The sequence below is a fragment of the Peromyscus californicus genome, unplaced genomic scaffold, assembly GCF_007827085.1.
Source record: "Peromyscus californicus insignis strain IS unplaced genomic scaffold, ASM782708v3 Scaffold_23__1_contigs__length_62951481, whole genome shotgun sequence".
In the NCBI taxonomy this organism is placed as follows: Eukaryota; Metazoa; Chordata; class Mammalia; order Rodentia; family Cricetidae; genus Peromyscus; species Peromyscus californicus.
Window position 1 is genome coordinate 19,554,876 of NW_026294534.1, and position 20,061 is coordinate 19,574,936.

General features: G+C 47.2%; 1 protein-coding gene across 4 annotated transcripts in view; it reads right to left on the bottom strand.

Annotated features, from left to right (window-relative positions):
* Positions 1 to 20,061, bottom strand: part of Rab11fip1 (RAB11 family interacting protein 1) — a 52,909-nt gene that overhangs the window by 5,859 nt on the left and 26,989 nt on the right. For 2 of the 4 annotated variants that reach the window (XM_052751927.1, XM_052751926.1), the window contains 4 exons: positions 17,476 to 17,921; positions 15,590 to 16,379; positions 12,805 to 14,577; positions 11,794 to 11,902 (listed from right to left, as the gene is read on the bottom strand). In XM_052751927.1, coding sequence (XP_052607887.1) covers positions 11,794 to 11,902; positions 12,805 to 14,577; positions 15,590 to 16,379; positions 17,476 to 17,921 — 3,118 coding nt within the window. The remainder of the gene's footprint in view (positions 1 to 11,793; positions 11,903 to 12,804; positions 14,578 to 15,589; positions 16,380 to 17,475; positions 17,922 to 20,061) is intronic. The other 2 variants (XM_052751928.1, XM_052751929.1) reach the window with 2 other exon arrangements.

Sequence of the window (20,061 nt, forward strand, 5' to 3'; positions counted from 1 at the left end):
ATCAATACCTTAAGAGCCTACCATCTCCAAGCTAGCCATTGGCAGAACTAACAGTAATAGTTCAACAGCAGCGCAGAAGCCCCTGGCCCCTCCAGGGAACAACTGCCTGAGGAGACAGAATTCAGAGGAATCCCACTCGCTCACTTGCTGGCTTAGACACACACGATGCCGTTTTCACATACCCAGCAAGCTTGAGTCCAAGTCAGGTGGCCCAAGAACAGCTGGGCAATTTCTCCAACATCTGCTTCTCCCCTCCCCCCTGCTTGCTTTCAGCTTGTTGAGGATGTCCAGTCAGAGGGGGTGACATTTGTTGTTCACCGTTTTTGTTCTTGCTGCTAAGGATTAAATTCTGGGTTTTGTGCACGACACTTAAATGCTCTGCCCCTGCAGTCACTCTGTGTGTGACTTCCAAAACTAGATCAAACCAGGCATGATGGATGGCACACGTGTAATCTTAGCACTCAGAAGAGGCTAGCCTACATCATGAAGCAAGCTCTAGGCCAGCCTTGGCTACAGTGAGGCAGTATCTCAACACAACAACAACAAAATGTTGTTGGACACACAACAATGTGGATGTATTTAACACTACTAAATTATGTTAAAAACGGTAATGATGAGGCTGGGCTGTGGAGGCACACAACACCTTTAATCCTTGCATTCAGGAGGCAGAGGTCGACAGGTCTCTTCGAGTTTGAGGCCAGCCTGGTCTACATCAAGAGTCCCTGGCCAATCAGGGCTACAGAGTGAGACCCTGTCTCAAAAGAAAAAGGTATGGCGGGAAGCTTTCATGTCACACACGTTTGGCCATAATAAAAAAGGTGTCCATTGATGTTTCACACCAAGAAACATGCCCTGGAGGTTTTTAGATCACACCTCTACAATATAAGGGTTTTATTAAGAAATACTAATGAGTGGTTGAGTGTGTAGCTTGGTGACGGAGTGTGTGTTTAGCAAGCGTGAGGCCCAGCGTGATTAAATCTGTAACTCGGTCCCTCTCCATCCCTTCCTTCTCTACAAGCCTCGGTCCCATGCAGCCCATGCAGCCCATGCTGGCCCCGAGTTCCTGACCCTCCTGCCTCCACCACTCAATTCTGGGGATTACAAGTGTGTGCCACACACCAGCTTTCTTTTTTCTCTCCTCTTTGCTGGTCTCCCCTTCTTGCTTTTTGAGACAAGGTCTCGTGTAGCCCAGGCTGACCTCAAACATGGGTAGACTTGAACTGCTGATCTTCCTGTCTTTCCCCAGGGCTGCCATTACAAGCATGTGCTACTACACCCAGTTTATGTGGCACTGAAGATCAACCCCAGGGCTTCATGCATGATAGGCGAGCACTCTACCAACTGAAAGAAATCCCTACTCCTTTCCTTTTATATATTTATTTATTTTTAAGGGTATATTTTATAATGTTGGCATCAATATAGAATTAAAAAAATATTACATCATTTATTTTCAGACTAAGAGAGAGAGAAAGCGCTTTTGAAAGTGAACCATGGGACATGTATGTAGGTCAGAGGACAAATTGAGCGAGTCAGTTCTGTCCTACTTTGCGGGTCCCAGGGACTGAACTCAGGTCATTAGTCTTGGTAGAGAGTTCATTTATAGCTAAGCCATCTCCCCTGAGAACAGCCTTTTACGTTATTTTGTACACATAATTAAATTTTAGTTGAAATTGATTTAATAGAAAAATTTAATTCAAGTATATTTTAACCATCACTGTACTACTAGATATTTATGTTGTTTTCAACTTTCACAATTATATGTAACATTTCTTTAAAAAGATTTGATTTAATTTTAATTGTGTGTCTGTGTATTGTCTGTATACACAAGTGTGAATGTCCATGGAGGCCAGAAGAGGTATGACTGTGTACTGTCTGTATACACAAGTGTGAGTGCCCATGGAGGCCAGAAGAGGTTGTCAGATCACCTGGGAGCTGCACACTGCAGGTTGTAGTGACACAGTCCTGTAATCTCAACACTTTGGAAGGCTGAGGAAAAAGGATCAGGAGTTCAATGCCAACCTGAGCTATATGAAATCTTGTCTCAAAAAAAAAACAAGAACACTGAGAGATGTTCGGTGGTCAAGAGCACTTGTTGCTCCTGTAGAGAACCCAGGTTCAGTCCCAGCACCCACATGGTGGCTCACAATCATCCCTAATTCCAGGGGATCGAATGCATTCTCCTGGGTCTGTGGGCACCAGGCATGCATGTAGCGCACAGCCATATATGCAGGTAAAACACATGCACATTAAAAAAAAAAAATCTCAGTCTGAATTCTGTAATCAAAGAGTAAAGGATATATCTACAACTTTGAAATCATTAGAAGCTATAAAATAATCCAGCATTATAAATAAAAAGGCATCAGTGGCCAGGAAGCGGAAAGGTACCAAAAAATATTCACTACTGAAAATGGCGACCACTGTCAGGTGTGAGTTCTCAGGAGGACTTTGCTGGAGTTTTCCCTTCAGGTTCCTGTCCATGACATAAGTTCAAATGTGTGTCCTGCTCCTCCAAATACCACAGCATGAGACTTGTGGACCTAGCTGGACTTCCTATTTTAAAGTAAAAGCATTAAAACCATCTGGGTAAACAACACGCTCCTAGTTACAAGTTATCTGCAAAGACTGGAGGCGCTTCAGCCCTCAATGACAGCAGCCTCTCCAGGGCACAGGGAATGTTCCGGAGGAGTGGGGGTGGAGATGGGGGGGGGCCCTTCAGCCCTCAATGACAGCAGCCTCTCCAGGGCACAGGGAATGTTCCGGAGGAGTGGGGGTGGAGATGGGGGGGGGGGCCCTTCAGCCCTCAATGACAGCAGCCTCTCCAGGGCACAGAGAACGTTCCGGAGGAGTGGGGGTGGAGATAGGGGGGGGGGCCCTTCAGCCCTCAATGACAGCAGCCTCTCCAGGGCACAGGGAACGTTCCGGAGGAGTGGGGGTGGAGATAGGGGGGGGGGGCCCTTCAGCCCTCAATGACAGCAGCCTCTCCAGGGCACAGGGAATGTTCCGGAGGAGTGGGGGTGGAGATGGGGGGGGCCCTTCAGCCCTCAATGACAGCAGCCTCTCCAGGGCACAGGGAATGTTCCGGAGGAGTGGGGGTGGAGATGGGGGGGGCCTTCAGCCCTCAATGACAGCAGCCTCTCCAGGGCACAGGGAATGTTCCGGAGGAGTGGGGGTGGAGATGGGGGGGGCCCTTCAGCCCTCAATGACAGCAGCCTCTCCAGGGCACAGGGAACGTTCCGGAGGAGTGGGGGTGGGGATGGGGGGGGGCCCTTCAGCCCTCAATGACAGCAGCCTCTCCAGGGCACAGGGAACGTTCCGGAGGAGTGGGGGTGGAGATGGGGGGGGCCTTCAGCCCTCAATGACAGCAGCCTCTCCAGGGCACAGGGAACGTTCCGGAGGAGTGGGGGTAGAGATGGGGGGGGCTTCAGCCCTCAATGACAGCAGCCTCTCCAGGGCACAGAGAACGTTCCGGAGGAGAGGGGGTGGGTTTGGGGGTGGGGATGGGAAGGAGCCTGGCGAGATGCTGTCTTCATGAACACAGGGCAGAGGCGGTTTACAGGAAGAAAGGACATAAGGTAGGAGAACTTAGTGCTGGTTAGGAAGAAAGGATGTCCGCAGAAGTGGAGGGGAAGGAGAACTATGAGGTGAGCATAATCACAACACACTGCATAGTCGTTGAGAAGCTGTCAAAGCCAGCAAAGTGGTTGCTTAAAAATGGAGGCCCTGAAACAGCAGCCAAGGGGGGAAAACAAAACCAACACACCCAAAACACCGCTGCAATGACCTGCTAGCTTCTCACTGACTTTGGCTGTGTGATTTCATTTCCCAACGCTCTTATTTTGAGGTTATTCTTACAAACACTGCTTTATGCTCACTACAAAGCTGCCATTCTCCAGTAGGCCAACAGCAGTCTCCAAGGAGCTTTCTATAATTTACCTGGAATATTTACTTGGGAGGGTCCAAGACCAAGAGATTTATGGCAGGCCAAGGGGTAGCGGTGGGCACACAGTCATGAAGTGAGAAGGATGCTTTTCTTCTGTACTAAGTTATTGTCTTACTCAGTCCCAGGAGAGAAAGCCTTGACCAGATGAACTCTGAAGAGGAAATAAAATGGGAACCAAGGGCCTTGCTTACTTTCTGAAAAGGAGGCATTTGTTTCTCTCTGGGCTCAATGCCTAGTACATCAGTCAAGTCAATCTGCCAATTGCCAATCTGCCAATCAAAAATAAATAGATAGATAAATAGATAGATGTAAGATAGATAGATGATAGATATAGATAGATGATAGACAGACAGACAGATGATAGAAAGAATAGATGATAGACAGACAGACAGACAAGGTTTGGTTTCCAACACCCACATGGTAGTTCACAACCATCTTTAACTCCAGTTCTAGAGAACCTAGTGCCCTCCACTGGCCTCCATGAGCACCAGGCCCACACTTTATGTGCACATACACACACGCAGGCAAAACACTCATACACATGAAATAAAAATAAATAAAATCAGAAGAGTCACAAAGCTGTCTGCATTAAAAGGAAGTGGGAAGGGGAAACTGCTAGATGGCTAGATTTAATGTCGTCATCTTTATGTTGTCCTCTGGCTCAACTTCCTAGTAACTACCAGGGAAACAAAACAACAAAACAAAAACCTTCTTGGCAGAAAAACAACCAACCAACCTCCTGGGAGACAGTGCTGTTTCTACTGGCAACTATCACACAGAAGCCAGCAAAGCAAGTCGGAGGATGGATGGAGTTACAGCAGGTACAGACTGTCGGGGCTAAACCATTGCAGGTACCTGGTTCTGGCGCTGGAGGTAGCTCTGAAAGCAATGCTACCTTGTTGGCCCATTTTATAAGGAAAGAGGTCAAGGACAGAACTAGGTGACGCTAACGTTTTCAGCAAAAATTATCACTGCTGAGCCACTTTTACTCAAGACTCCAATCTCCAAAATCCAATGAACGCTTAACCCAGCTCCTGATGGCAGAAGTGGAAGGAGAGTTAGTAATCAATCACAGAAAAACGCTCGCAGGGGGCTGGAGCGATGGGTCAGGGGGTGAAGAGCACGTACTGCCCTTCCACAGGACTTGAGCTTGGTTCCCAGCAACCACCTGAGGTGGCTCACAAACACCTGCAACTCTGGCTCCAGGGATTTCAATGATTATGGCCTCCTAGGGCACCTGCCCTCATACTCACATAGACACACACATCTTAACAATAATAAAAATACAGTATTTTAAAAAATGCTTTTGGGGGCTGGGAATTGTGTGGTCTAGCATGCCAGAGCCAGTATCACACATACATACAACAACAACAAAAATCTTTCAGAAGTGACAGGAACATTTTATTTTTTTATTTCTTTCCAAGACAGGGTTTCTCTGTATAGTCTTGGCTGTTCTCAAACTCAGAGATCCTCCTGCCTCTGCCTCTATGCCTGACAAAACCTTTTTATTAAAAAATAATAGCCGGGCATATGCCTTTAATCCTAGCACTCAGGAGGCAGGGTAAGAGATCTTTGAGTTTGAGGCCAGTCTGGTCTACCAGGGCTACATACTGAGACTCTGTCTCAAAAACCAAAACAAAATAACCCTTAAAAAACTATTATAGTGGGTGGTGGTGGTGGTGGTGGCGGCGGCGGTGGCGGCGGCGGCGGCGGCGCACGCCTTTAATCCCAGCACTGGGAGGCAGAGGTAGGCAGATCTCTGTGAGTTTGAGGCCAGCCTGGGCTACAGAGTGAGTTCCAGGAAAGGCCCAAAGCTACACAGAGAAACCCTGTCTCAAAAAGCCAAAAAAAGAAACTATTATAAAAATAGGGTTTTTGTTTGTTTGTTTGATAAAGTTGTTAGTGCACACCTTTGATCCCAGCATTCAAGAGGCAGAGGTAGGCAGATCTCTGTGAGTTCAAGGCCAGCCTGGTCTTTCAGGATAGTGAGGGCTCAAAAACCAGAAAGCATAGTTCTTAGCAGCAGTCTGAAACCCCCTCAAATATCTGAAACAGAACACATCCCTGGTCACTGCAGGTCACCAGTCAAAGACCGGGGCTCGCAACAAGGCAGTATTCTAACTCTGATTTTAAAACTAGAAAGGGGCTGGGACACACCTCATTAGTAGAGTGTTTGCTTAGCAAGTAAGAAGTCTTGGATTTTATCCCCAGCACCCTCCAAAAGAGAGAGAGAGAAAAAAGTGAGTAATTGAAGGACAAAAGCCAAGAAATCATCCCAGAATGAGAAAGATGCACAGACAGGAGCTGGAGAGATGGCTGAGAGGTTAAGAGCACTGGCTGCTCTTCCAGAGGTCCCGAGTTCAATTCCCAGCACCCACATGGTGGCTCACACCCATCTATAATGACATCTGGTGCCCTCTTCGGCTGGGCAGACATACTTGCAGATAGAACACTGTGTACATAATAAATAAATCTTCAAAAAAAAAAAAAAAAAAGATACACAGACAGTACATCTAAGTGTAAGGGGCAGGCCTGGATTGCGGCGCAAACAACTGAACAGGGTTGTCCCCTTGTTGGGACAACCAGGAAACACATGCCAGAGATGAGAAAGCTGTTAATTCAACAGTACACTTCTGGATTTTGAAGAATTCTTTTGTTCTTACGAGTTACACACTCGACAATTTAGGTGGGGCTGGGGAGACGGGTCAGTGAGTAACACGCTTGCCATAAGGACGTGAGTGCGGATTCCTAGCACTCACAGAAAAAGCCAAGTGTGCTTGCATGTGCCTGTGATCCCAGGTCTGGAAGGCCAGAGAGTAGGATTCCTCGAGTTGGACAGCCAGCTAGTTCAGCTGGATCAGTGGGCTCCAGGTTTAGTAAAAGACCATATCTCAAAAATACAAGGCTTAAAAAAAAAAAAAAAAGAAGCCTTGTTATATACAGATAACAGACTAAGAAAGAATCAGGGAAACAATACTTTCAAAATAGTCTCCAAAGAAATATCTTGGGATAACTCTAATCAAGCAAGTAAAAGACTTACTAATAAAAAACTTTAAGATACTGAAGAAAGAGATAAAAGAAGGCATCAGAAGACAGAAAGACCTCCCATCCTCATGGATTGATAGGATTATCGGTGAAAATGGACATCCTACCAAAGAAAATCTATAGATTCAGTTTAATTCCCATCAAAATCCCAAAACAATTCTTCACAAAAACAGAAAGGACAATTTCAGCTTCATATAATAACACAAAAAAATCGTAGCCGGGCGGTGGTGGCGCATGCCTTTAATCCCAGCACTTGGGAGGCAGAGGCAGGTGGATCTTTGTGAGTTCGAGGCCAGCCTGGTCTACAGAGCAAGATCCAGGAAAGGCGCAAAGCTACACAGAGAAACCCTGTCTCGAAAAACCAAAAAAAAAAAAAAAAAAAAAAAAAAATTCCAGGATCGCTAAAACAATCCCAAATAATAAAAGAACTGCTGGAGGTATCACCATCCTGATCTCAAATTGTACCATAGCACTACAATAATAAAAATAGCATGGTATTAGCATAAAAACAGAAACGTTCATCAATGGAGTCAAATTCAAGACCCAGACCTAAAATCCACACACCCAAACTGATTTTTGACCAAGAAACCAGAAACACACACTAGAAAAAAAACAAAAAACAAAAAACAAAAAACAAAAAACCCAGCATCTTTAAAAAATGGTGCTGGTCGAACTGGACGTCTGCATGTAGAAAACTATAAATAGGTTCATACTCATCACCTTGCACAAAACTCACCTACAAATGAATCAGGGACCTCAACATAAGGCCAGACACCCTGAATCTGACAAAAGAGAAAGTGGGGGATAGTCTTGAACTCATTGGTACAGGAAAAGACTTTCTGAACAGAACACTGATAGCACAGGCATTAAGATCAACAACTAATAAATGGGACTTCATGAAACTGAAAAGCTTCTATATGGCAAAGGAAATCATAATTCAGACAAAGTGAGAGGGTACAGAATGGGAAAAGATCTTTAACAGTTACATATCCAATAGAGGGTTAATATCTAAAATACTAAAGAACTAAAAAAAAAAATGGACATCAAGAAAATGACCAAATTAAAAAATGGGTTCGGAACTAAACAGAGCTCACAAAAGATGAAATACACATGGCTGAGAATCACTTAAAGAAAGATTCAACATCATTAGTCATCAGGGAAATGCAAATAAAACTACTTTGAGACTTCATCTTAGACCAGTCGGATCAATAAAACAAATGATAGCTCATGCGGTTGAGGATGTGGACATGGGGGATATTCCTCCGTTGCTGGTGGGAGTGTAAACTTGTACAGTCACTATGGAAATCAGTGTGTCGGTTCCTCAGGAAGCTGGAAATAGATCTCAAGAGCTAGCTATACCACTCTTGGGCATATACACAAAGGACTCGACACCCTACTACAGAGACACTTGCTCATTCAATACTGTTCTATTTACTCATAGTAGCCAGAAAGTGGAAACAGCCTAGATGCTCATCAGCTGATGAAAAGGTAAAGAAAATATGGCACATTTACACAACGGAATATTATTCAGCTGTTTAAAAAACTAAATTCATGAAATTCACAGGCAAACGGAGCGAGGAAAAAAAAAATCATCCTGAGTGAGGTAACCCAGACTCAGAAAGACAAACTCTGATTTTTGTGGATATATGTGGATGTTACCTTCTCAAGCTTCGATAGCTACAATCCATATAAGGTATACAGAGGTTAGGTATAGTAAGGCTGGGGGGAGGGGAGGATCTCCCAAGGAAGGGGAAATAGAATGTATAGTTACGGAGTGATGGGGGTAGGGGAGACTGGAACAGGAAGATTAAGTGGACAGGGGAAGGGAAGAGGAAGATAAGGGAGAGACAACTGCCACTGAAGGCCACTCGAGGGGTCATGTGGAAACCTACTACAGTATAAGTGTCTCAAAATAGTGAAGGAAATACAAATGGAGTCACCAAATAACAGGGAGGCAAAGCCTCAACTAGACCTCTCTCGGCACCGAGTGAAACCTCTAGCACCGGGAATGAGTTATACACAATTAAGCTACTGGCCAAAGGGCCGCATGGATCCCCCAAACCCCGCAGGCTGTTCTAAGGCTGCTGGTTACTCCCCACAAACTGACGGTAAAGCACCGTTGCCGGAGACAACACCCACATAACTCACCGAGCACAGAGAGCCACACGGGGGCCTAGCTAGAGCCTTCGCCCCTCCTGACCAGTGCTCATGGCACTGGAAGGTCCTCTGCACGCTACCAGAGGAGACAGGAAAATGCCGACCCTTCAATCGACAGTGGTGGTCTGCCTGCACCATATCCTCGTGCAGTACTGGCACAAAAAGTCAGGCGTGGTGGCGCACGCCTTTAATCCCAGCACTCAGGAGGCAGAGGCAGGGAGATCTCTGAGTTCGAGGCTAGCTTGGTCTACTTAGTGAGTTCCAGGACAGCCAGGGCTATGTAGAGAGACCTGTCTTCCAAAAAAAAAAGGCACAAAAGTTGTGGGAGTAACCAACCACTATCTGACTGGATTAAAAAAATCCCTCCAGGAGATGGAACCCATACCCAACAATGCTCCAGTGGCAAGAACCTTAGACTAGACAGGCATGGACCTGGGAGAAAACCAGATACTACTAAAGGAACCTAGCAATAAAAAGACTCCTAACCACACTCTGCTATACCCATAGATCACTGTGTTACTCACAGTCATCAGAGAAGCTTCCTCCTGCAGGAGATGGGAGCTAATAAAGAGACCCATAACTGGACAATATGCCGAGACTGAGAGGTCTTAGAACAGTTAGTCCAAACTCGAATGTCTCTATCAAATCTCTCCCTTCAGGCCTCAGGGAACTCTGTGGAAGAGGAGGCAGGAAGAGGGAATGGAAGACAAAAAGGAAAGAAGTCCTGTTCTAGACACAACAGGACGGATACACGTAACGAACTCACGGAGACTGTGGAAGCATGGCCAGCTTAAGCCAGACGGGGGTCCCAGTGCCGAGAGGGCAAAGTGGATACGAATCCCCGTCCCTAACCAAATAGCTGTCTCCAAATGACAACCGCTTGCAAAAGGTTCTACAGGGGAGTCTCACTGGGCATACAAACCACACTTTAGGGCAGGCCCCATGCCCAGCGTAGACGGCCAATATAAAACAAACTCAATGGTATTTTTGTAGATTTTTTTGGGGGGGTTTAGGGCAGGCCCCATGCCCAGCGTAGACGGCCAATATAAAACAAACTCAATGGTATTTTTGTAGATTTTTTTTGTCTCATATTGCTTTGTTTGGGGATTTTTTTTAACCTTATTAACCTTTTGCTTGTATATCATTGTTTCCGATTTTGTGCTTTTATGGGTTTCTATTTCATTTATCTGTGTGTCTCTGTGTATGTGCCTTTTCTTTTTATTCTGGCTTAAGCTTTGTTTTTACTTGCCTGTGTGTTTTGTAAAAGGGAAGAGAGAGAGAGAGAGAGAGAGAGAGAGAGAGAGAGAGAGAGAGAGAGAGAGAGCGAGAAGAGACGGAGCTGAATGGGTGCAAAGGATCTGGGAGGAGGTGAGGGAGGGGAAACCATGATCAGAATATATTATATGAAAAAAATGATTTAAAAGGAAAAACGGTCAAGAGCTATAGAGCAAGACACGGACTTCAACGTCTGGCCTCCACACACATGTGCACACCCACACAAATACCTGGAGATGCACATATAATTCACACCCAAGAACATTAGACATGAAAAAGGACATGATGCATACAATCTACTTTTCCATGGTTCAGATTTAACACACCCAAACTACACACGCAGAGGTGTATGGAGAGAGAGAGCAGGCGGGACAGGAAGGAACAGGAGGAGACAAAGTGAACTGGGTCATCCGGAACAACGGGCGAATCTGGATGAGGGTCGACAGGAGCTCTTTGTGCTGTGTTTGCAACTTTCTAAATGTTGGCAACTATTTTGAAATACAGCGATAAAACCCAGTACATCGGTATCAAGAATTTTATATCCTTGCCTAAAGATAAAAAAGAAGCTGGGTGGTGGTGGGGGGGGCATGCCTTTAATCCCAGAATTCAGGAGGCAGGTGGATATCTGAGTTTGAGAACAGCCTGGTCTACAGAGCGAGATCCAGGACAGCCAGGCCTACACAGAGAAACCCTGTCTCAAAGAAACAAAAAACAAAAAGAGAAAGAAAGAAAAAGAGAGAGAGAGAGAGAGAGAGACAGAGAGAGAGAGAGACAGAGAGACAGAGACAGAGAGGGAAAAGGAATTCTTTCTTTAAAGAGAACTGCCAGATAAACACTGCCTGTAACCCCAGCACTCAGGAGGCTGAGTCAGGAGGATTGCCATGAGTTTAGGGCAGCCTAGGCTACACAGTGAAGTTCTAAACCAGCCTGGGCTACAGAAACCTTGTCTTAAAGAAAAACAAAAGAAAACAAATAAATAAAAAAGTACCACCACACTCGTAAACAGACAGTGCCAGTGACAATCACGTTGCTAGAGACAAGAAAGAGGTCAGTGAGAAATAAATAATCACAAGGAAATGTACTTATCCATTTAATGGACGGTCCGGGGGCCCTTAGAGGTTATCCGGACTCCAGACTCATCAGAGGTCTGCGTAAGTAATTCCCAGAACCACCCAAGGTCTTTAACTTTTGCTGCTGTTTGTTCTGAGACAGCATCTTCCTATGTTGCTCCTATGTTGTTCCAGACTAAACGAGCTCGAGTTCTCCTCCCATCAGCCCCCTGTGCAGCTGCAACAACTGAGGTCAGCTGTAATGGTGATGCTCTACGTGCAAGCTCTGCAGATCTTAACAAACTGCCAACTCCTCAGAACACACACCTTTATAATGGCTTCGTTGATCAGGTTCTCACTGATGATGGCAGCAGTCCCCAAGCTAGGGTTTCCAATCTTGGTGGGTGTTGTGTTCATCGGCTTCACGGGATGAAGCCTAGAAAGACAAGAAAAGGATCCTTAAACTTTCCGTAACCGCAAAGCTGAGAACTACCCATCTCAAAGATGGCTGCCGGCAACATGAGAAAGGGGGCAGAAAATCATCTCTGGCCCAACATCCAGCTTATGCATCAGCTCCTGTGGAATTCAAAGTAAAACGGATCAGAGAGCCACACACAACCAGCAAAGCTCATCCTTGTCTTGGGGAGGGGGGTGGCGCGGTCCCCAACAGATGCTAAGTCCCTCAGTCTGCTTATGGACACAAGAACATTTACACGGTCTCTCAAGGCTGGGACGTAGTACTTGTCCAGCATGCACGAGGCCACAGGTTCCATCCCCAGCACTGCAAAAACAATTTTTTTCATTAATTAAAATAAATAAATAAAATAATGTTAACAATAAAGAAGAAACAAAGAAAGAAAGTTTCTCATCCTTGTGGGTAGCTACAGACTAGGACTCCACTGAGCGGTTCTCTCTGCAGAACCTTCTGGTTTCTACAGTAAGGGAGAGTGCATATCACGTGGGAGCTGCTTTTTGAGCAGTTCTCAGAGGAAGTTTTCAGCCTTGCTTTGGTCTACCACTCCATCTACTGCTGGCTTCTGAGACCCTGGAGACACCAGAGCCCCACACTTCCACAGCTACAGAGCTCCGTCACACTGGAGAAGCATTCCTAAGCAAGCTATCTTTGAAGACTATTAAGTTCTTGCTACACACGCTGCTGGATCTTGAGTGATTGCAAGCACAAAGTACATGGCCCTTGTGTGACAAGCCTTGCCAGCAAAACAGGCGAACTCTGACATCAGGACGTCCCTTCGGCTTGAAGACATGGTCTCTGCAGGTAAAAGCAAAGAGAGGGCATCTTCCCCGCGCACAAAGACAATCTCCCCCATCATCTCTCACCTGTGCTTGGCTGCCCCAGCTCCAGCACTTGGCGGAGCTGAGACTGGGTGGATCTCTGAGGGTGTGACCCAGGCTTGTAGAAGTGGCTTCTTCTTGCCAACAGTTTCAACTTTACCAGCGGGGCCCTCTGTTGCTGCTTTTTTTGGAGATTCCGCTACACTGCTGTGGTGACTGTCAGAATATGGAGAGCTAGGCAAAGAGCGTGCAGCAGGAAAGGTCTCAGAGGGCGAGGGGCTGGGCACGGGAGGGTCCTGGGATATGCCGAGAGGCGGATCTGGCCTCCCACTTTGCTTCAGTTCCTCTTCCTCGACAGTCCCAGGGCCTGGTAACTGGTTATTCACACTGGAGCTCTTGCTCAGAGGTGGCTCAGGAGTTCCCAGTGCTGCTGTCTGTTCGGAAGGAGCCGCCGTGGGAGCTCCGGGCCTGAAGTCATGGCGATTCTCCGTGAGCACGGACCCACGTGCCTTCTCCAGACAGGAAGGTGACATGTTCGTGGGCGAAACTCCCACTTCTAGACCAACCAGCTTTGCTCCCCCTCCTCCATCCCCGGCCTCATCTACTCTCTCATCGTCTGATGCCACTTCGGGAATGGAAGGAAGAGACAGGTTCAGGTCAGCCACGATAGGAGATTTCACGTCAGAGGCAGATGGAAGGTCGCTTAGGGGGTCGGACAGCAGCCCTTCGTGATCGCTGGCTTTGCTCTGATACTGAGTCACGAAGCCATCGTTCTCCTCGACCCTCAAGAGTTGGGTACCCCTTGCTGGGCTGGCTTCACTTGTGGGATCTTTTGAGAAACTCTGGCTTTCAGAAGCTGCCGTGGTCACAGGTTCCTCCCCTGTGCCTGCTGTGTGGGGACACTCCGGAGACTCTTCACCGGGCACGGCTCCGGCAACGGCCCCTTCACGTGTCAGCTGCTGAGGACGACTTTCGTCCTCTTCCTCAAGCTCGGTGGGTTTTTCAGTTTCTCCTTCCACAAAGAGCTGTTCAGAAAAGGACACACGCTTCTTGACTTTCTTCTGACCTCCACTGGCACTCAGTGTTTCTTTGAGTTTCTGTGCTATGCTGCCAAATGGGGAGGCCGCCTCTTCCTCCTGAAGAGGGGGCGTCGCTTCTGTGACTGCAGAAGTCATTCCACTGTTCTGATCGTTCTCCACAAAAGACCTAGACTGATGCTCAGAGTCTGTGTTTCTCGCTGTGGGAGACTTCTCAGCGGGGTCCGCAATGCTGCCACTGCTGAGTGTAAGCACAGAGGACACTTCCTGGGCCTCGTCAGGGGAGGGGACCCAGTGCTGCTCTGGGAAAGGAGCCTTCAGGAGGTCTTTGTGCTGCCCCATGGGGTTATTTCCTGACTCATCACTGCGGCCTTGGCCTTCTGTCCTGGTGCCTGTCTCCTTGGTCTTGCCCTCTGAAGACTCTTCCGTCCCTTCCTGCACTGGGATGGTAATTAGTTTGCAAGGCGATCCTGAGGCAGAAGAACCACTATTCGGAGCTGGTGTTAGACTCTCCTTCTGAGAAACTGCTTTGAGGAGCAAAGAAGGTTCTTCAGAATGGACCTCCCCCTTGCCTGTGGGGGGCCAGTGTTCAATTGGAGTAGATGTGGAGATGGGAGCTGCCAGGGGAGATGAGAAAGAAGAGGAGGCAGAAGGACTTTCAGAGGACTGTGTCTCTGAAAAGACAGGTGCCTGAGGAGAGCTAGAAGGAAGAGCAGGAAAGAGAGCAGAGTCAGGGGAGGGAAGCCTGGCCTGGGGCTGAGCCGCTGGAGGGACGTTCAGTCTGCAAAAAGGACACAATAAAATCTGCACGTCAGTTGCAGATGCACTTCAAGAAACATACAAAAATAGTCATTAAAGAAGGACAGATGTTTTTACACTTGGGGCAGTATCTACAAAGTCAAGGGAACCGCAAATCTTGACATACAGATGGGTCACCTTGTTTTTCCTCAGTGCTGAGGAATCAAAGCCAGGGCTTCATACGTGCTAAGTAAATATTCCACAACTGAGACATACTCTCCCCACAGACAGGGACACTGCTGAGCATCAAGCACACCTGTCACACAAGGGTCTGTAGCAATGCACATGGACAGATCCAGCTGGAGCAACCAACAGCCTACAGTTCCCTCAGTGATACAGTATGACCAGGCAAAAGCATCTCAAAAGGCTTTTAACACAAGGCAACAGGTATGGATTTTGAAGAGAGGAGTGTGCACAATCTCCAAAAAGTTTGTCTCCCCGCCCCCATGCCAGAGAAATGTCACCGTGAAAGTCACTCAGAAAAGCAGCTCCTTCAGTTTAGGCAGGCTCTTATGATCAGGTTCAGAGGAGACAGAGAAAGAAGGTCACAGAAGGTCACGGGTACACTGAAGGGTGGACCAAGGGTCTCTCACACCTGCAAGCCGATGCCAAGTACCGGGGGAGAGGCAGCCACCTCCACTGGGCAGCATGCACGGAACACTTTAACGCAGGTTCTGCCCATGTACCCACCACAACCATGAACGCTCAGCTCACATGCTCAGAACGGGCTACAAACTGTCTCCTTTCACCGGAGTCTGGTTAGCTCACTGAGAAAAACAACTTCCCACCTACGGACGGCTGAGCTGTGGCTTTAGGCTGGGAAACACCCCTGTCCTTTGTGCTGGGCAGGCCAGGCCAGCAGAGGTGACCGGTGCAAAGGACTTAAGACTAGCCTACCTTCGCATACACATCCTGAGTCGGACCAGGTCTGCTCCAGTGGAGACCGCTAAAGTAGTGTCAGAGAAAGGTCCCAGAGGTCAAAAACTAAGACTTACCTAGGCTTCACAGCTTTGGTCTGGGGAGTCCTTGCAGCGGGAACTGGTGGCTTTGGTTCAGACTTAGGCTCCGGGCCGGCTTCTGGGTTTGAGATCGGCACATCTTCAAAGGGGTTCAGGGAGTTGCCCCGCTGGGAGGCAACAGGAACAGCATCTCTCTCAGACCTTCTCCCGAGCTCTTCCTCTCCCAGCTGGGCTTCCACGAGCGTGGCTTTCCCTTCCTTCTCTTTCTCTGAGACAGTGGGGAGAGGTTCGCCTTCGCTGCCTTTGGCCACATCTTTCTTGCCCGTCACCAGAGAAAGCAAAGAGGACTTCTTGGTCTCCTGCTTCTTGCTGTCTTTTGTCTCCTTGGTAGCCTCCACGTTTGCTGGAGACACGCTCTCTCTACTCTCTCCACTGGTCAGAGGTCGGTAGGATGGCAAAGACATGGACTTCACAGACTCCTTGGTGGAAGAGTCGGACAGTCGCCTGTCAGAGGTCAGGCCATCTCCTTCCCCCGGTTCCTTGGGAGACCGGGCAGCCAGGTTTTCAGTGGACAAGAACAAATGCTTCTTCCTGAAACCCTGCGGGGACGGGGAATTCGAAGGGCTGCTGTCCCGGATCTCACCCTTGACCTCCGGCTGCTCCATGTAAACATGATTCCCGTTGATACAGAGGTTAGATCTCGAAAGGGAGTCATTCTTGGACCGGAGGCCCCCGAGGAAGGACAGCCCTTCTTTCTTGGGAAGGCTGAAGCTGGTCTGGTTCGGTTGTGTATGCTCTCCACTGGATGTTCTCTTGTGGGACAGGACTGGGAAGAAAAGCAACAGCAAAAAGGGGTAAGTTCTGGAGAGATGGGTCAGTAAGTGAAGGTATTTACTGCAAAGTCTGGTGACTGAGTTAAGTCCTCAGGACCCACGTGGTCAAAAGAGAACTGACCCCCACGAGCTAGCCTCTGACCTAAGGACACTCTAAATAAAAAATGAAGCTGAGGATACAGCTCAGAGGGAAAGCATTTGTCTATCATGCACAAGGCTCTGGGGTTCAATCTTTAGTAACAATAAAAAAAAAGAAATTACATGAGTGAGGGATTTGAGGTATGGCTCAGTGACGGAGTTCTTAATCAGCATGTATGACGCCGTCATTTTCATCCAGAGAGGATGTGCGCGGGTGGTAATAAGTAGTTGCAATGGGTAGGGGCACCTGTCAATCTATCAACATTGGCACACATCTTCAATCGTGGTAACTGACGGAAGGGGCTAGTGTTGCCTAAGCATCCTACAACACGCAGGACGGTTCTCCACAAGAAGAATTCCCAGGCCAGTCAGCAATGCTGACGTTAAGAAATTCTGTGTTAAACCAATGGAAAAGGCAATGTTCCCAACAGAGTAACAGAAGCTGGCCACTAAAAGGGATTCAGTAAATGAAGCTGAAAGTTCAAAGTCCACGACTCGAGTTAAGGAGACTGGACTACTTAGCTTCCATCAGGGATGTGCCGCATGGGAGCTAAGCACACGACAGAAGCTCAACAGACATCTGAGGAATTAATGAAGTATCAGACACACGACAAGGTCCTACAACTTTTATTCTTCCATATACAACAGGCGCTGGGGGTATGGGTCAGTGTGAGAGCATTTGCCCAGCATACTCAAGGCCCTGGGTCAGATCCCCAGGACTGTGAGAAAACAAAAAGCAGCAAAAAACCCAACCAAACAAACACAAACTCAAATGCACTTATTCGGTGAGCTCCAAACCCTTGGAGAAGATGTTTACATTCTCTTAGACAAAGCCCTAGTGAACTTCATCACCGTCATGACTGTGGTAACTAAAACCTGTAGATCCGCCTCTTCCTCCTTAAAGTCAGGGAGACTGGGAAAGCAGGTGAGTGAGCAAAGACAGAAACTCACCATCTGAGGTGGAGGAGGACTCGTCCTCATTGTCATCACCGTCCCACCGGGACGGGAAGTCTCCAGGACGCAGCAGCACTCTGTCCTGCTTTGAAGTAGGCAGGACGGACATGGATTGGGAGAGCGGCGTCTTCTGCAAATTCGACTTGGAAAACAAAGTCTTAATCTTTGATTTCTTTTTCTTGTCTTTTGAGGAAGAAGACTCATCATCGCTGTCGACCGAGGGTGTCGTGCTGGGGACGATGGCAGACGCGGTGTCCGATGCACTATCCTTATTCTTCCCTTTGATCTTGTCCTTCAGTTTTCCGAATGGACTCCGAGACTTATCTTTCATGGAGAGGTCAAACATGCTGGCAGTCATGTTGTTTCTCATAAACTGGATATCGACCTCAATTTCCCCTCGCTCTTTGTCCTTCTTTCCTGGCTTGGACTTCAAGGTGTACCATCTGAAGGAAGAAAGGACGAGAGGTTACCTCTGGATGGAAGCAGCTCCAACGGGGCTCCTGATGCATCAGTGAATTGTCCTCTCTGCTGCTCTAACCTCTCAGACAAATGCTCTTTGACACTGTCTCAGTGAGGAGGAGTAAGCAGGTGTGAGATAATACAGAACTTGGCTTTTATTTACCCATTCATTTTTGTAGGACAAGGGATCGAACAATGGCGCCAAGCAGAACAGGCACGTGTTTTGCCCTCAAGCTATATCCCTGGCCCGGCACTTTTATCTTTGAGGGCTTTGTTTTGTTTTGTTTTTTTGTCTATATGCTAGACAAGAGCAGTCCGATGCATCTTACTAGGGATTGGACCTAGGGCTTTGAACACACAAGTACTCTACACCACTGAGCTCTATCCTCAACCCTTATAATCATCTAGAATAATGATCCAATGAAGAGTTCTTTCTGAAAAATAAAAGAACTTGGCACAGTGATGCAGGCCTATGCCCCAGATATTAGGGGAATGGGAATGGACTACAACTTTGAGGCGAGTGTAGAAAAGACCCTACCTTAGTCAGGTGTGATAGTGCACGCCTTTAATCCCAGCACCCGTGGGGCCAAGGACAGATCTCTATGAGTTTGAGACTAGCCCTGTCTACATATCCAGTTCCAGGACAGCCAGGGCTACATAATGAGACCCTATCTCAGAAAAACAAGAAGACAGGAACTAACAGAGACCCACAACTAGACAATATGCGGACAGTGAGAGATCTTAGAACATTCAACCTTAAGTGGGATATCTCTATCAAATCCCTCTCCCCAGGGCTCAGAGAATGCTGTGGAAGAGAAAGTGGAAAGATTGTAAGAGCCAGAGGGAACAGAGGACACCAAGGAAACAGTGTCTTCCAGACACAACAGGATCTATGCACATATGAATTCACAGAGACAGTGGCAGCATGCACAGGACCACCACAGTTGGTCTAAGTCAGATGGGGTCCCAGCATCCCTAACTCAAAAGCTATCTGTTAGTATTCTGACCTGCCCCTTAGAAACCAACGTTAATATTCTGACCTGGCCCTTGGGGCTGCCCGGTATCCTGACGTAAAAGGCAAACCTCTCCCCTCTTCTCTCTCTTCCGCTCTCTCTATTCCCATGAGGTGTGTACCCTCTACCGTCTCCTCTCTCTCTCCCTTCTGTCTCCCGCTTTCCTTATCTTTCTCTTCTTCTCTCTATTATAGCAAACTCATTTCCTCACGGATGCAGTGCCTAGGTTGTAAATGATGTGCCACCGCCTGCTGCTACATCTGCCCGGCATGTTTTCCCTCACACGTGGGATACCCTGGCCAGCCGAGGTCCCACACATGCAGTATCATAACACTATCTCCAACTGACAACCACTTGCAAACAGAAACTAATTTTCTCCAACAGAGTCTTCCTCGGTGTACAAACCACACCTAAGGGCAGATCCCGTGCCCAACAGTAAATGGCCAACAAAGGAACTCAACAGTGTATTTGTGGACTTGTTGTCTCATATTGCTTTGTTTGGATATTTTTAACCTTACTGATCTTTTACTTGCATATTATGATTTCTGATTTTGTGTTTTTATGGGTTTTGCTTTCTGTAATTTCTTTTTCTTTTCTTTAAATTCTGGTATGTTAAGCCAGGCGATGGCAGTACATTCTTTTAGTCCAAGCATTTGGGAGGCAGAGGCAAGTGCATTTCTGAGTTCCAGGACAGCTAGAATTATGGAGAGACCCTGCCTCGAAAAACAAAACAAAAATTCTGGTATGTTTGTTTTATTTGCCTGTTTTTCTAAAGAAAGAAGCATGGAGTTGGATGAGTGGAAAGATCTGGTCTTGTAGCAATCTGAATGAAGTTGGGGGAGGGGAAACTGTGATCAGAATATATTGTATGAAAAAATTATTTTCAATAAGAAAAAGAATAACACTCAAATCTTCCTGAAAAAAGCAAGACCCCACCTCAAAATAAAGAGAAGAGTTCTATCAAATTAGTTCCAATGTCGTATTTTCCTTCATAGGGACAGTTATTATACAAATTTATATATAAATATCAGATGGCTCCATAGTTAAGAGTACCGGCTGCTCTTCCAGAAGATCCTGGTTCAATTCCCAGCACCCATATGGCGGCTCATAA